General features: G+C 38.8%; 1 protein-coding gene across 1 annotated transcript in view; it reads right to left on the minus strand.

Moving 5' to 3' along the window:
- Positions 1-2,538: 2,538 nt before the first annotated feature.
- Positions 2,539-14,617, minus strand: part of GLRA3 (glycine receptor alpha 3) — a 158,097-nt gene continuing 146,018 nt past the window's right edge. Inside the window, exon 10 of the mRNA XM_004278690.4 lies at positions 2,539-4,517. Coding sequence (XP_004278738.2) covers positions 4,239-4,517 — 279 coding nt within the window. The 3' untranslated portion in view covers positions 2,539-4,238. The remainder of the gene's footprint in view (positions 4,518-14,617) is intronic.

Consider the following 14,617-nt stretch of genomic DNA (forward strand, 5'->3'; position numbering starts at 1 on the left):
CCAGCAAGTTTTCATAGTCTGCCAGAGCTGATGGTGCTAAAAGTTCCAACACTGCTATAATAGCGTGTAACTCAGTCCAAAAGCCAAGGCTAGGCAATAAAATTATCGAGTTCAAAAACTGAATACCCAAATGAACAAGCAAACTGTCGTTATCATAAATGTGCTTAAAAGGTAAGTATAATTCAAAAGGCAAGCTTGCAATTATAAAGGTGCAAAAACTATTCTCTGAGTCACTAAGACAATTTCCAACTAATCCCTTTAGTGAACTAAGATAATTATAAGTGCATAGACTATATTTCCATTGATGATATTTGCCTTGGATAGACTGTTAAAATTAAAGTGCCTTGAGGTGGAAACCATACTTATTCTCTTAATGTGTTTCAATCAAGTTCATTACTTTGCAGTCTTCACCTTGTCAGCATGAATGAATACAGACTATATAAAAGTTAGTGCTGTGTCCTAGGAGTGGTCTGCTTTTCTTTACTAGGTCAGCATCAACTAGCTGAGAAATACAGATGGTATACCCCCGTAAATTTTGAGAGCTTTTGCTATTGTCTATATTTCAAGGTCTGTGAAATCTATTTTAGAGTCGGACACATGACCTCAAAGATTGTTAATGATCGATTGGTCTAAGAACTGTGGCTTATATTCCTTCTGAGTTTCATTCTGAGAGGGCTCTAAGTGGCTGTCAGGGGACACCTGTGGATGTCAGTATTGCCAGCTTCCTACTTTTAATATTGAGAGTATTTTCTATGTTTAATATTGGCAAGTCCCATATTTCCTCCGGTCCATTTCATGGAATGTGTACTTTATCGATGAAAGAAAAATTTAGCTGCCAGTATAACACTCAGTCTTCCAAAGTGACTAGCAGGTGAGGTATATCATGTTAAGAATAGAAAAGTATATTTTTTAAATGGGATGAAAGACATTCAGAAAAGGGAATGTATAGTATGGAGGATACACGTATTATTCTCTTAAAATTATAACCACTTAGGTCGCACAGAGTGCTGAAGTAGTTAACATCTTGCTCTCTTCTATAAAACATGTTGGCTTATTTTTTCACATTTTTCCCTAAAATTTCCAGTATCTTCCATAAGATCCTGGGAGTTTATAAACCCAGTGTATGTATCTATATTTTAGGGGTATACAGATTTAAAGCATTTATAAATCAAAATTAAAGTAAAAATTGTTAGAATATAGCCATAGAATAGGAGTTGACTGTAGGATAAGATAAGTAGTCATGACAGTCCCTTAAATACAGCAACTGGGAGTTGGATGGGCTCTCCAGGTGAGTCACTGTTATGCAGAAACATCCAGAAAGTATGGAGAAGTTTTAAAGACCCTTGGCTTTCTTGCTTCTACAGTAACTTTCTGGAATCTCTTAAATAGTAAAGAAAGTTCTAGGTCCTCACTGTAATTGACCTCCAGTTCTAATAGTTGGGAAAGAAAGAGAAGGATGGCACATATATACTAAGGTACAAGGTTTCCTAAAAATTCATATGGAACCATAGATGTCAATGGTTGAGATACATAATTATAAAAAAAAGTGAAGTAAACGGCATGTAGAAAAATTACAAACTTTCTAATGTGACTATTTCAAAATGCTTCAGAATATCCAGACTAGAATTCCAGCTTATGTGTGGGTACTCAGGGTACGTGCACACATTTTAATTTTCTCATCGTTAATAGATTTCTGTCTGGTTTAGTTTGAAATATTAGGGTTTAACACAGGGCTTATTTAGGCAAATACCATCTCGGGATGTTAATTATAATGTCGTTTTCCCATTTTAAAGGGTCTATGAGAGTTCATTAGAGGGGACAGATTCCTTTAAACATTTTGAATTCAGCTATATTTGTAATGTCACTGTTGCCCTATGAGTGAAATGTGCATGTATTTTCTTAGTATAGTGAGACAACTATATATACCTAAGCAAAGTGTAATCCTTCTGAGATAGGGAGATTTCTACCATACCAACGCCCCTGCTGAAAAAGTTGTTGTGTGGCTAGTATTCTTATATTCCAAGTTTCAGGCTTTAAGAAGAGACATTTTTAATATTCTCAAATATGAAAACAAGTGATGTCCATGAATTTCTTTGGGAGCATAGGTCCATTGTATTTGTGTTTGCTTTTGGCATAATTCACTTAATTTAAGCAATGATGAAGAACTTTAAAACTAAGATGTGTGAAGTACAGAAAAATGTATTCAAGTATTTCAGAGACACATTGAGACAATGTAGTTTATCATTAATTCAAACCAACTAGCTTACCCTCAGAGAATACCAACAGCGTATCTTGGTCTAATCTATCTTGAGTACAAGAATATATTTTCATGGTTTTGGTTCATACAATCCTCAGTGAAGAAGGACATGTTTAACTCTGGGGTGAACAGTCCTCAAAATAAGTAAAGTACATAGCAAAAACTGCTTTCGGCTGTGGCATTTGCATTTAATGCCAAACATTTTTCTTTCCTAATAGTTTTAAATTACTTATAAAGGAGGGTAATTTGGTCTTTTACTAGCAAAAATTGCTAAACATACATTATTTTTTAAAGTTATTTAAAAAAATACAATTAGACAGACCAAAGTTCAATAACATTGAGACATTTTAGCTTTAAATGTCAGTTCTTACTTTTAGTTTGATAGTGGTTAAAGGGCAGTAACTGGTACCATCCATTTCAAGAACTGGCTTTTTTTTCCCTCTTAAATCTGAGTTAATCGTTTTCTTAACAGTTAAACTTTTCTCTGTCAATAATCTGGTACGAGTTTCCATCTAGTGAATCTGACCAGTAATTAAACATTCCTAAAAAGCATTCTAGAGCTTTTTAAAAATACAACATTAATGACAAAAATAATGCAAAAGTGGCAAAACTGGAAAAGAATCAGAATCTGGTTCAGTTTAACCTAGACTATCATATATTTGCACTTAATTACACTGCACGAAATGAGTTAATGCCCCATTGTAGTTGAAATAATTCCATGGGGATGCTGATAAATTTTAAGTAAAAATTTTATTTAGAATTATTCACATCTAGTGGATGGCTTATATATTGAAATCATTAATTCAGAAATATAATCAATCCTCACTTTGTAGAAATGACTTATTTATATAATTTAGAATTAAAATCTTCCATCTTTACATTTGGAGCTAGGAGTTGGAACCCATATAACTTTGATGTGAAAACTGTTCTTATGAAAAAATCTTTCTAAATCCATATTTGTTTTCATTAAATTCATTTTTATCAAAATGTAAATACTATAATCCCATTGAATTTTAAAGTCTCATTCTAAGCTAAAATATAAAAGCCTTACTGAACTTTATTCAATTATATCAAAACAGTAAACATAATTACTTACAGACAATTAAGCAACTATTAAAAATCTAACAAAACAAAGATGCTGGCTTGAATTTTTCAGTGTTTGGCAATAATTAAAATTATTTAAAAAATTAAAAATACACAGCTATAACACTTTTTAAAAACAATAATGTTTTCAGTATACCTACATTCATTCATAGAGATATAAAGTTATGAAAAGTAGATTTTGTATATAATATGATCGCTTAGGCCATTAAAAAAATTTCCAAAGAGGGAAATTTAGTATTTTAAACAACTAAATTTAGTATCTAAACAACAAAGTTTTTAATTTTAATCTTCTAATTTAAATTTTTTATTCCCTAAATTGGTTCTATAGCATGTGTATGTACAATCTTCTATCATTATTGAGCGAGTTTCCCACTGACTTATCTGATTATTTTTCTATTTTGTAACTACAGTATAAGAAAATATTTTAAAGCCTCAAACTACTGATTTTTTATCTTCAACGTTTCCCCTTTTTCCTCTTCCAAAGTTTTCTGTTCAAATTTTACTTTTGTGATATTTAATATTGAATTAAAAATCAAAGAATTCCAAAGTAGTTTTCACATGTACTATATTATGTGATATATTAGATACGAACACGTTGACAGTAATACTTCCACTTGTACGATTTACTGTGAAAAAACATAATATTAAATTAATATGAAATAGAATCCCTATAATATATATATTTTGTATCCATTAAAGTACTCAACTGCCTCATGACTTTGCATAGCAAATCATAATAATACCTTTCCATATGCCACATATGACAAATGGTCATCATTTGTACACCACACACACACACACACACACACACACAGCCCTATGGCAAAAAACCTTCCTTCTGAGTTGACAGTTTGCACACTTGCACACCCCCAGAGACTTAATCTTGTTGCTGATGAATATCCTCATGCCTAAGAATTTTATAGATAACCCAGTAGAAAATATTAAAAATCAAAAAGGCTAATGGGAAGCAGGCTCGGGAGATGGTGTCAATCTTCTTGGCCCGGTCAATGAAGACCTTCCTCATTTCATCCAGGCTCTTTGGCATTACCTGGACAGGATGGTTTGGGCCCTTTGGAGTCACACCATCTTTTGTTTGCAGACACGGTCCCATTCCATAGGCTGTGAAACTGAATCGGCTTTCCCTTACCTCATCATCCTGTCATAAGAAAAACATTAGAAAGCACTTTAACCCTGAGAAAACCATAATTCAAAAAGAGTCGTGTACCAAAATGTTCATTGCAGCACTATTTACAATAGCCAGGACATGGAAGCAACCTAAGTGTCCATCGACAGATGAATGGATAAAGAAGATGTGGCACATATATACAATGGAATATTACCCAGCCATAAAAAGAAACGAAATTGAGTTATTTGTAGTGAGGTGGATGGACCTAGAGTCTGTCATACAGAGTGAAGTAAGTCAGAAAAGAGAAAAACAAATACTGTATGCTAACACATATATATGGAATCTAAGAAAAAAAAAAAAGGTCATGAAGAACCTAGGGGCAAGACGGGAATAAAGACAGAGACCTACTAGAGAATGGACTTGAGGATATGGGGAGGGGGAAGGGTAAGCTGTGACAAAGTGAGAGAGTGGCATGGACATATATACACTACCAAACGTAAGGTAGATAGCTAGTGGGAAGCAGCCGCATAGCACAGGGAGATCAGCTCAGTGCTTTGTGACCACCTAGAGGGGTGGGATAGGGAGGGTGGGAGGGAGGGAGACGCAAGAAGGAAGAGATATGGGAACATATGTATATGTATAGCTGATTCACTTTGTTATAAAGCAGGAACTAACACACCATTGTAAAGCAATTATCCTCTAATAAAGATGTTAAAAAAAAAAAAGAAAGCACTTTAGTCATGGAATAGGGCATGTATACCAGGCATTTCAGAACCATAACTTAAGCTTTATCATGATAAATGATAACGTTATTATAATGAAAAGGTAAAACATATAAAGGTGAGTTGCTTTTCTTTCCTATTCAAGTTTTATTGATTTATCCCGCTGCATCATACAGACGTGTTCATTCAATGAAACACTCAAGTGTTATGTTTTAATGGAAAAATTAAATATTCTGGTATTGTCTACATATTGCTAGAATATCTAAATAAATTGAGCAAGAAAAAAATCTATTTGGATATTATATATGTTCATGTACTAGATTTTTTTCACATCATGTGTTTAAATGTGTACATATATGATGTCAAAGGGAAAATACCATGATCATAGTTTGAATTTTTCTTTTTCATGGAGGCAAACATTTTAATGCCTGTTTCCTACAATTTCATGTTACTTCATTGGGAAATACAATCTAGGTCGACAACACTGCTTGGTTATTGTTATTCTCACTTGATGTTTTATACTAACCCATTTGGCATACTATCAGATGGCCAGATATTCTAGTTCATATACTGTTACTTATAAGGTACATTGGTTTTGTTGAAATTATGAAGGAAATCTGGCAGAAGTTTCATGTTAAAGAAAATTATAACTTATCATGGTCCTAAAAGTATTGTTATTTTTCTCTAAAATCTTGCAAATTGAAGAGAATTCTCCATGTTATATATATGAAAAAAACAAAATTTAAAGAAAAAATTACTTAATAAAAACATGATAGGGCTTCCCTGGTGGCGTAGTGGTTGAGAGTTCACCTGCCAATGCAGGGGACGCGGGTTCTAGCCCTGCTCTGGGGAGACCCCACATGCTGTGAAGCAGCTGGGCCCATGCACCACAACTACTGAGCCTGCGTTCTAGGGCCCGCCCGCTGCAACTACTGAAGCCCGCGCACCTAGAGCCTGTGCTCCGCAACAAGAGAAGCCACCGCAGTGAGAAGCCCGTGCACAACAATGAAGAGTGGCCCCTGCTCACCACAACTGGAGAAAAGCCCGCGCACAGCAACGAAGACCCAACGTAGCCAAAAATAAAATAAATAAATTAATTTTAACAAATGATAAATGAAATGTGTTCATGATAGGAAAATATGGTATTTAATCCTTTATAATGAAATTCATTAATGAATAATTTAATGCATTTGTTTGGAATGTAACTGTAGATAACTGCCAATTAATTGGATTTTTGCTACTAAAATTCAATGTTTAAAAGATGACATCTTAAAAAGTTGTTACAGCTCAATTTTTATGAAAGTACTCTGTGATGGTAACATAAGAGTTAAAAGTAATTAACTGGCTCAAACTCTTGAAAATTTATTTTAGGTCTGTGATAGTACAGGCCTAATGAACAGTATATTACAAAATATGAAAGCGAAAAATAGAAATTTAAATGGATTCTAAAACTGAGAGGATGATCAAAGTTGATGTAATAATGTATGAAACAGTTTTTTGGGGAATTAGGAAATAAGGCAATTATACCTGAAAAACAGAAAGATATAATTACTGGAATATATCTCAACTGTAAGATGTATAAGCAATTGAATTTTGAGGAAACAAGTCTAAAATAAAAGCTGATGATCCAAATTACATGTAACTGTTGCAGTCTTACAAAAATTGGAAATTGGTTTTCTAGTGGTCTTTAATAGGGATGTTCATTTATACTGCCAATGTTTTTAGCCACCATGGAAATGTTAAGGCTAAGTAACTGTTTTCTTTTTATTGTCTTTATCTTTATGGGGAAATAATCGATACATCACCGTAGAAGTTTAAGATATACAGCATGATGGTTTGACTTGCACATATGGTGAAATGATTACCATAATAGGTTTAGTGAACATCCATCGTCTTGTATAGATACAATAAAAAGAAAAGAAAAAAATTCTCCTTGTGATGAGAACTCTTAGGGTCTACTCTCTTCATAACTTTCCACTATATCATACATGATATATCTTACAGCAGTGCTAACTCAAGTCATCATGTTGTACATTATGTCCCTAGAACTTATTTAAAACTGGAAGTTTGTACATTTTAACCACCTTCCTCCACTGTCCATCTGTTCTGGAGAATTGAATATTTTCAGACCTTTAGAGAGCCTCCCACATACACACTTGTCTCAAAACAGAGATTTGAGATTTAAGATTTAACATACATAGTGAACAACTATATTTTCTCAGTTGGATCTTTCCAGCAAACTGTGAGTAACGGGGTAACACCAGGCCTGGCTGTTGAGAACTGCAGAGAAAGACCTAGTTTTTCCAGCATGATTTCCTTGAAAACAGGAATGTGGAGTCTTCTCCCTTTACTGTGGCACCTGCCCTGGGGGAGCAGTTCAGTGGCCTGAAGCCTGGAGGGGCGGGGGGAAGAAGCTCTTGAGTCGCTGTCGGACCTCCCCATGAAATGAAGATGCTGTGTCTGGCGTGTCACCTGCCTCGCATGCTCCTAGAGGACCAAGTAAACGCAATATTAGGTTAAAGCCTACTGTGTCTGGAGGGTCTGATTGACAGTTTGAACCTAAAACCTCAGTGGTGGTGACGGAAGGAGACCTGGCTTTCAGATCCTTTCAGACTCAATGCAGCCAAAGGTTCTGGGAGGGAGTTCTGATGAGAACATGACCCTGACCCTCCCTAGGTTTGAGGTTGCAAAAGCTCCACAGAAAATACTGGGGATAAATCATACTGTTGGGATATGGATGACACACACATATGCCCTGTTGAACTGGCAGATGGATGATGAGTGAGATAAAACCGAAGGGAAACAGGGTCATAAAACTGAGGAGAAAGCGGCTTTGTCTCCTAGTAACCGATTAGCTTTGTGCAGCTAAAACCACTTGGGGGAAAGAGAAACCAGAGCACGTACATCAAGCAGCTTTGCAGCCTGTGCTCACGATGAAAGCACAAGTCCAGCGGGGACTTGGAGGGACACCGCACTTCGTCTTGATGTCACTCCTCTGCCACCCCAGGCAAATGACACTGGAAACTAGTGACTACAGTGCAGCCCTGGCCAGTGGAAATATAATGGGAACCACCAACGAAAGCTATGTGTGTCATTTTAAATCTAAACTTTACATTAGCTACATTTAAATTAAAAGAAATAGGCAAGATTAATTTTAATACGTCCTAAATATTATTCAAACGTTGACTCAAGTAGAAATTAAAGGAGAAATTTTGTGTTCTTTATTGCGTACTAAGTCCTTGAAATCAGTGTGCACTTTACATTTATAACACCCCTCAATTCAGACTCCATATTTCTAGGGCTCAACAGCCTCATGGGGCTAGTAGACACCACACGGGACAAAGTAAATAGGAGCTGGGCCGCTTTGCTGAGAAGAACCAGCAGATATCTGGGTGGTTCACACTTGCCAGGATCTTTAGGTTAATTGACATAAAAGCTGATCATTTTTCTGCATGCTGCAGCTGAAAAACAACGTTTGATGTGAATGCGAACTCCTAACTTGCTGCAATGTTGCCGTTCGGGAATTGCTGGCAGGCGTAAATTCAAGGACGCTTTTGGAGTGGGTGAAGCCTTGGGTGATGTGAATCTATGCTGAGAAGGAAAGCTGCCTGTTGTCTTTCTGCTGTGTACTGGAACAGCCCTGAAGAAGACGCAGCTCTCTTAAGGGATGTAGCAAACCTGGGCTGGCCATACAGTAATTTAAAAAAAAAAAAAATAATAATAATGCAAAAAGAAAAAAAAATGAGCCTCCCCAAACCACATGCTCTGAGCTAAACTCTGGTAGACACGGTGATTCGGGGAGTCCCCCAGGCCTGGGTTCCCAGGTGGCTCTCTTTTGGGAGAGGCAGGAGAGTATATACAATTCATGGACACGTTTACTCTTGCAGCTGACATGCTGGGTTTCACTGAAGGAAAAAAAAATCTGGGCCATTCAGAAGAAAGAACTTGGCCAGAGAAGACTCTATCAGCTCTCTTTAGGTGGCTTTCAAGACACAGAGTGAGAAGAGCGAAAACTGACAGGATTCCTATGAAAGATTTCCTGACACGTTGTCGCCAGCCGGGGGGGAAGAAAATCTGTTCTAGTTCCGGCAGCTGCTTCCCTTAAGGAACCCTGTTAAATCTGGCACTCTCATCTCGGAAGTTAATCCAGTGGTGCCAATGGGAATGCAAACAAAAGGCGCTGACGCGGTGGCTGAATTGACTGCATCTGCGAAGACACAAAGAAGCCTGCCCACGAAGGCCAGGGTCTCCTTGTCCAGTTCTGAGTGGGGTCCCAGGCTGTGTGCCATGGTTAATGGAGAATGGCCAGGGGTGGTGAACACAGCTCTTTGGGATTGTGGAAGCCAGTGCACCATGAGAAGTAAGACTGCTGGGAAATGAGAAGGCGAAGTTAACAGCAATGTTAAAAAGCTGGTGGAGCAGAGAAGGAGGCAGAGTGACGCTGCATTCGTAGGTATCATGGTTGTAGTGAAAACTGCAGATAGGAAAAGAAGGGACTAAGACGTAGCCAGTAGGCAGTATCACCTCTGGCTAAATGTATAACTGGGAAGGATGTGACTGTGGATGAAGGACCTTGCCATTTCTGGCGTGAGCCTAATCTTGGGCTGCTGTTCCTTAGCCCAGTTGTAATTGGATGTACTAAAATGGGAGCCCTTAGAATTGCCTAAACCTTCCGCTGTAGTAACTATTAAATAGCACAAGATTCCAGGGAGGTAAAGAAAACTCAGCTCTGATTAAGGACATGATGGCAGCAGGGGTGCTAGCCCCTCGTTAATTTTCTCTGGAGTAGTCCTGATTGGACTATGATAAAAATAAGCAGGTCTTGCAGGCTGACTGCTGACTACATGGGTTCACTAAGGAAGTCCCTACAACTGCCTCCACGAGGTGGACGTGGTAAAACCTCTCTAGGAGTTTCCGGACAGAGGAGGCTGGTATGCTTTGGTCCACTTGGCTACATCTTTCCTCTCAATCCCAATCTAAAAAAACCTCAAACAGGGCTTCCCTGGTGGCGCAGTGGTTAAGGGTCCGCCTGCCGATGCAGGAGACATGGGTTCGTGCCCCAGTTCGGGAAGATCCCACATGCCGTGGAGCGGCTGTGCCCGTGAGCCATGGCCGCTGAGCCTGTGCGTCCGGAGCCCGTGCTCTGCAACAGGAGAGGCCACAACAGTGGCCGTGCTCTGCAACAGTGAGAGGCCCACATACCGCACACACAAAAAAAACCCCCAAAAAAACCCCTCAAACACAGTGAGTCTTCATGTGGGGTAGACTGTCACCTTACTCTTTGTCCCTTAAGGAAACCTGACTTCTCCAACATGTGTCACAACCTGGTTGGAAGCAGTTTGGTCCAAATCATTGTCAGACTAAGCTGGTTAACGATGAATGAGAACTTTCCTCTTGGAGGAGAAAGTCAGGCAAGGTTTGGAAAGTGTAGTAGCACACATGACTAGGTAAAGCTTAAGATTCACACTAGATGCAGCCAAGAGTCAGAGCCCAGTGCCATCAGTGAAGGTTCTGGAAATATCCTGGATAAAACACTCGAGACAATTCACAAACAGTAAAGGACACACTGCTATTCTCCTGGATCCCACGACAAGGAAAACAGCGTGCAGCACTATTTGAAATCTGGCAGATACGTTCTGGGTTTCTGTTGGTCATGGTGTACAGAGTGACAGAAAGACAGGCTGAATTTTTTTTTTTAAGATTTTTTTTTTTTTGATGTGGACCATTTTTTAAGTTTTTATTGAATTTGTTACAATATTGCTTCTGTTTTATGTTTTGGTTTTTTTGGTCACGAGACATGTGGGATCTTAGCTCCCTGACCAGGGATCGAACCCACACCCCCTGCATTGGAAGGCGCAGTCTTAACCACTGGACCGCCCAGGAAGTCCCAAGACAGACTGAATTCGAAAGGGGAACAAGGGCCAACTGTAAGACGTCTGAGGCAGGCAATAACCCAAGCTGCCTCTCTGAGGCCTTAAAAGTCATCAACTGTAGAGGTATCTGCTACTAAAACATGCAGACTGGAGCTTCTGGGAAAAGCTCAATAATAGCACCCTAAGGTGGCTGCTAGGATTCTATACCAGAAAACGCTCTAATGCCGTGAGCAGATTAACCTATTTGAATGACAGCTACTGGCATTCTCTTGGGCTCTGGTAGAGACAGTCCCTAGACTAAAGGAATCTGAAGAATACCAGACTCTATTTAGGTCTAAGATATCTACCATGTCATGCGTGATGTCAAAATGGCATCTCCATTCAAGTTCCCTGATAAAAATGAAAATGACATATTCAGGAACAAGCTAAGAGGAGTAACTTGGGTGAAGTACATCATATGAAAATGTATCCTTTCGACAATGGACCCATGATGGAAGCTACCCAGAGTGGTATGAACCTCATGATTCTCTTCCCACTGAGGAAAAACAGGTCCCTTCGTTCACCAATGGAAACTCTCATATGGATGGTCAGGACTCACAGCGTACCTGCAGTGGAATGAGTAGGTAAGTCTACACAATGGGCTGATTTGAGAAGCAGTGAATGTGGCAGTATCACAAGAACTGGTTCTTGATCTCAAAGCTATAGCTTTATATCTGGATATTCAGAGACTCCTGGGTCCTGGCCAGTGGCCTTGCGTTATGGTCAGGCAAATGAGCCCTTAATTGGGCAGTTAAGAACATCCCAAGGGGGCTTCCCTGGTGGTGCAGTGGTTAAGAATCCGCCTGCCAATGCAAGCGACACGGGTTCAAGCCCTGGTCCGGGAAGATCTCACATGCTGTGGCAGCAAATATGCCCATGCACCACAACTTCTGAGCCTGCGCTCTAGAGCCCGCAAACCACAACTACTGAGCCTGCATGCCACAATTACTGAAACCTGTGTGCCTAGAGCCCGTGCTCCATAACAAGAGACGCCACCGCAAGGAGAAGCCCGTGCACCGCAACGAAGAGTAGCCCCCAGTCGCCACAACTAGAGAAAGCCCATGCACAGCAACAAGACCCAACACAGCCCAAAATAAATAAATAAATTTTATATTAAAAAAAAAAACGAGAAAACAATTTCTTCTTGAAAAAAAGGAACATTCCAAGGTGGGAGATGCAATTCCTTATAGAAATCCCAGGGTAGAATTAATTAGGTCATGTAGTCCCCATCTAATTACCAGCTCAGAAGGGGACTACAGCGCCAAGGCACATGTCTTGGATTGGTCTTTGATGTAGTCATGGTGGTGTCCAGGCCATGCAGCAATGGACAGAACATGTCCCTCTGTTGCCCAATGAAGCCACTGATGTGGTCAGAGCTTGTCTGGAATATTAACAAGATAAAGAATTGCTTGAAAATCGCCTTTGGGTTGAATCTCCCGAGGATAAGAGCTAACACACAGCTGGCAGATAGAATGCTTAGGGTCTTTGCCCAAGTCTCTTGGAGGATTCAATGGATTTTAGCAGAAATAGATGGTCCATATTGGGCTTGTTTACACTGTAACAGAAGCCATAGCTGAAAATACTATTAATGGCTTGGAACAGGCACTTTTATATCAGTCTGGGCCCCTGGAATAGATCCCTTTGGAGAAAGGAACACATTTACAAATGGCTAGTGTATAAAATGGCCGAAGAACACAACATAGTAAGGGCATCTCACAGAGCTGAGGTTTAAACAGAAATTGGAAGGAGCAATGAAAACATTATTACTAAAGACAGGATGGCCAGGACATGAAGGGCTGGTTGGTTCACTGGATGAGTGCACAGACCACGTGAGTATGAGCGACAGTAAGGGGGAACACCTTTACAGAGGTTTCTGGTTTCTGGTAGTGGAAGTGTCGGGGGATAGAGAGCAAGGCTGTGACTTAACTCCGTCCCACCTCACAGGTTTTTCTTTTGTATTACCTGATAGCATGGTTTTGGGTCCACGACTGCATTTGCATTGTCTAGCTGAAAGGATCGTTGCTACTTAGGATACTGTATCTGTTTCTTTAGACTAGGAAGCCATGCATGCCCTCTGTAGGTGAGGGAACTAAGAGTCCTGTGTGCTTGAGAAGCTATAAGGCCTCGCACTTAGATGAAGACGCTTTATCTGCTCTCTCTCCTGCTTTTTATCCTACTGTAAAGCTGAGCAAATGACATATGAGATTAAAGTTTATTTCTGTCGTGCAAGTAAGCTGGCCTCCTCAAACCTGTAATCAGAGCTATGGAGTTATACTGACAAAGCCACTTTACTCTGGATATGTGTTTAAATAGAAAATGACACTTGGAACAATTTAAACTTCATCATCTTCATACAGCACTCGTCCATCATAAAAGCTGGCAACGTGTAAAATGACCACATTCTATGTACATGCAATAATGACAGTCCAGACGAGGACGATATTTCTCACGCTGTGGTCCACTCAGCAGCTGTCTCAGAATCGCTGGGAGGGACTGCTGAGATCCAGTTTTCTGGATCTCAGTTGCGGAGATCTGTACTCATTAACATTTAGGTTGTCCCAGTAATCTGCATTTCCAAGCTCTCTAGGTGATCATAACGCACAATTTGTGGAAACAAAAATTTCCAAGAGGCACAATGCAGCTATCCTAGTTAGCCTGAATTCATGGTGATATAACATTTTTTGAACACCTCTAACACTTTCTAATTTAAATTTTAAGTGGTAGCTTATGAAAATATACTCTGTAGTGACTTCTGTGTTAGTATGGAGGTATTATTTTATTTTTTAATAATTCCTGTTTTTAAGTAAGGCTGTTTCTAGGAGAGGCTATCTGTAAGGCTATTTATATGACCTGTATCTCTACTCATTTTTAAATTTATGACAGACCTAGGAATACTTTAGGAATAGACTTTGGACAATTACATTATATAATGTGACTTGGTGCAGTATTGTTTTTTCAAAAGCAACTGGAATATGATTTCACTAACAAATGTACCGCCAGTGGCTTTCCTGTTAATTTTGGAGGTGAAAAAATAGAAACTTTAATTTTAAGTAAAAATAGTTCCCTTATTAAAATGTCTCATTCAAATATTTATTTCCTGGCAAAGGTAATAGAAAGCAAGATGTTCAAGGATTCTTGTTCTAAAAAATGAAAATAAATTGGGCATCTGCATTATTTTTTAAAAATGTCTGTGCTATAGGATATAGTTTTCAACTATTTTATATAGTCACACAAATATATTCGATGGCCCAAATTTAAAACTCAAGATTGACTCAAGATTGACATTGAAAATGCAAATGTTTTTATCGTAGTTAAGCAATTCCATGGCTTCATCATTTATTGCCGGGGTCTGGATAGTTCCAGTTATTTAATTCTCAGATTCTTTGTTTCTTATTCTAGGAAAAGATGATGATAGCACTACATAGCAGATTTTTTTAGGGTGAGAAAAATACATACAACCCCCGATAATTGTTGCTATCGTATTATCAATATTTTG

The sequence above is a fragment of the Orcinus orca genome, chromosome 6 (genome assembly GCF_937001465.1).
Source record: "Orcinus orca chromosome 6, mOrcOrc1.1, whole genome shotgun sequence".
NCBI lineage: Eukaryota > Metazoa > Chordata > Mammalia > Artiodactyla > Delphinidae > Orcinus > Orcinus orca.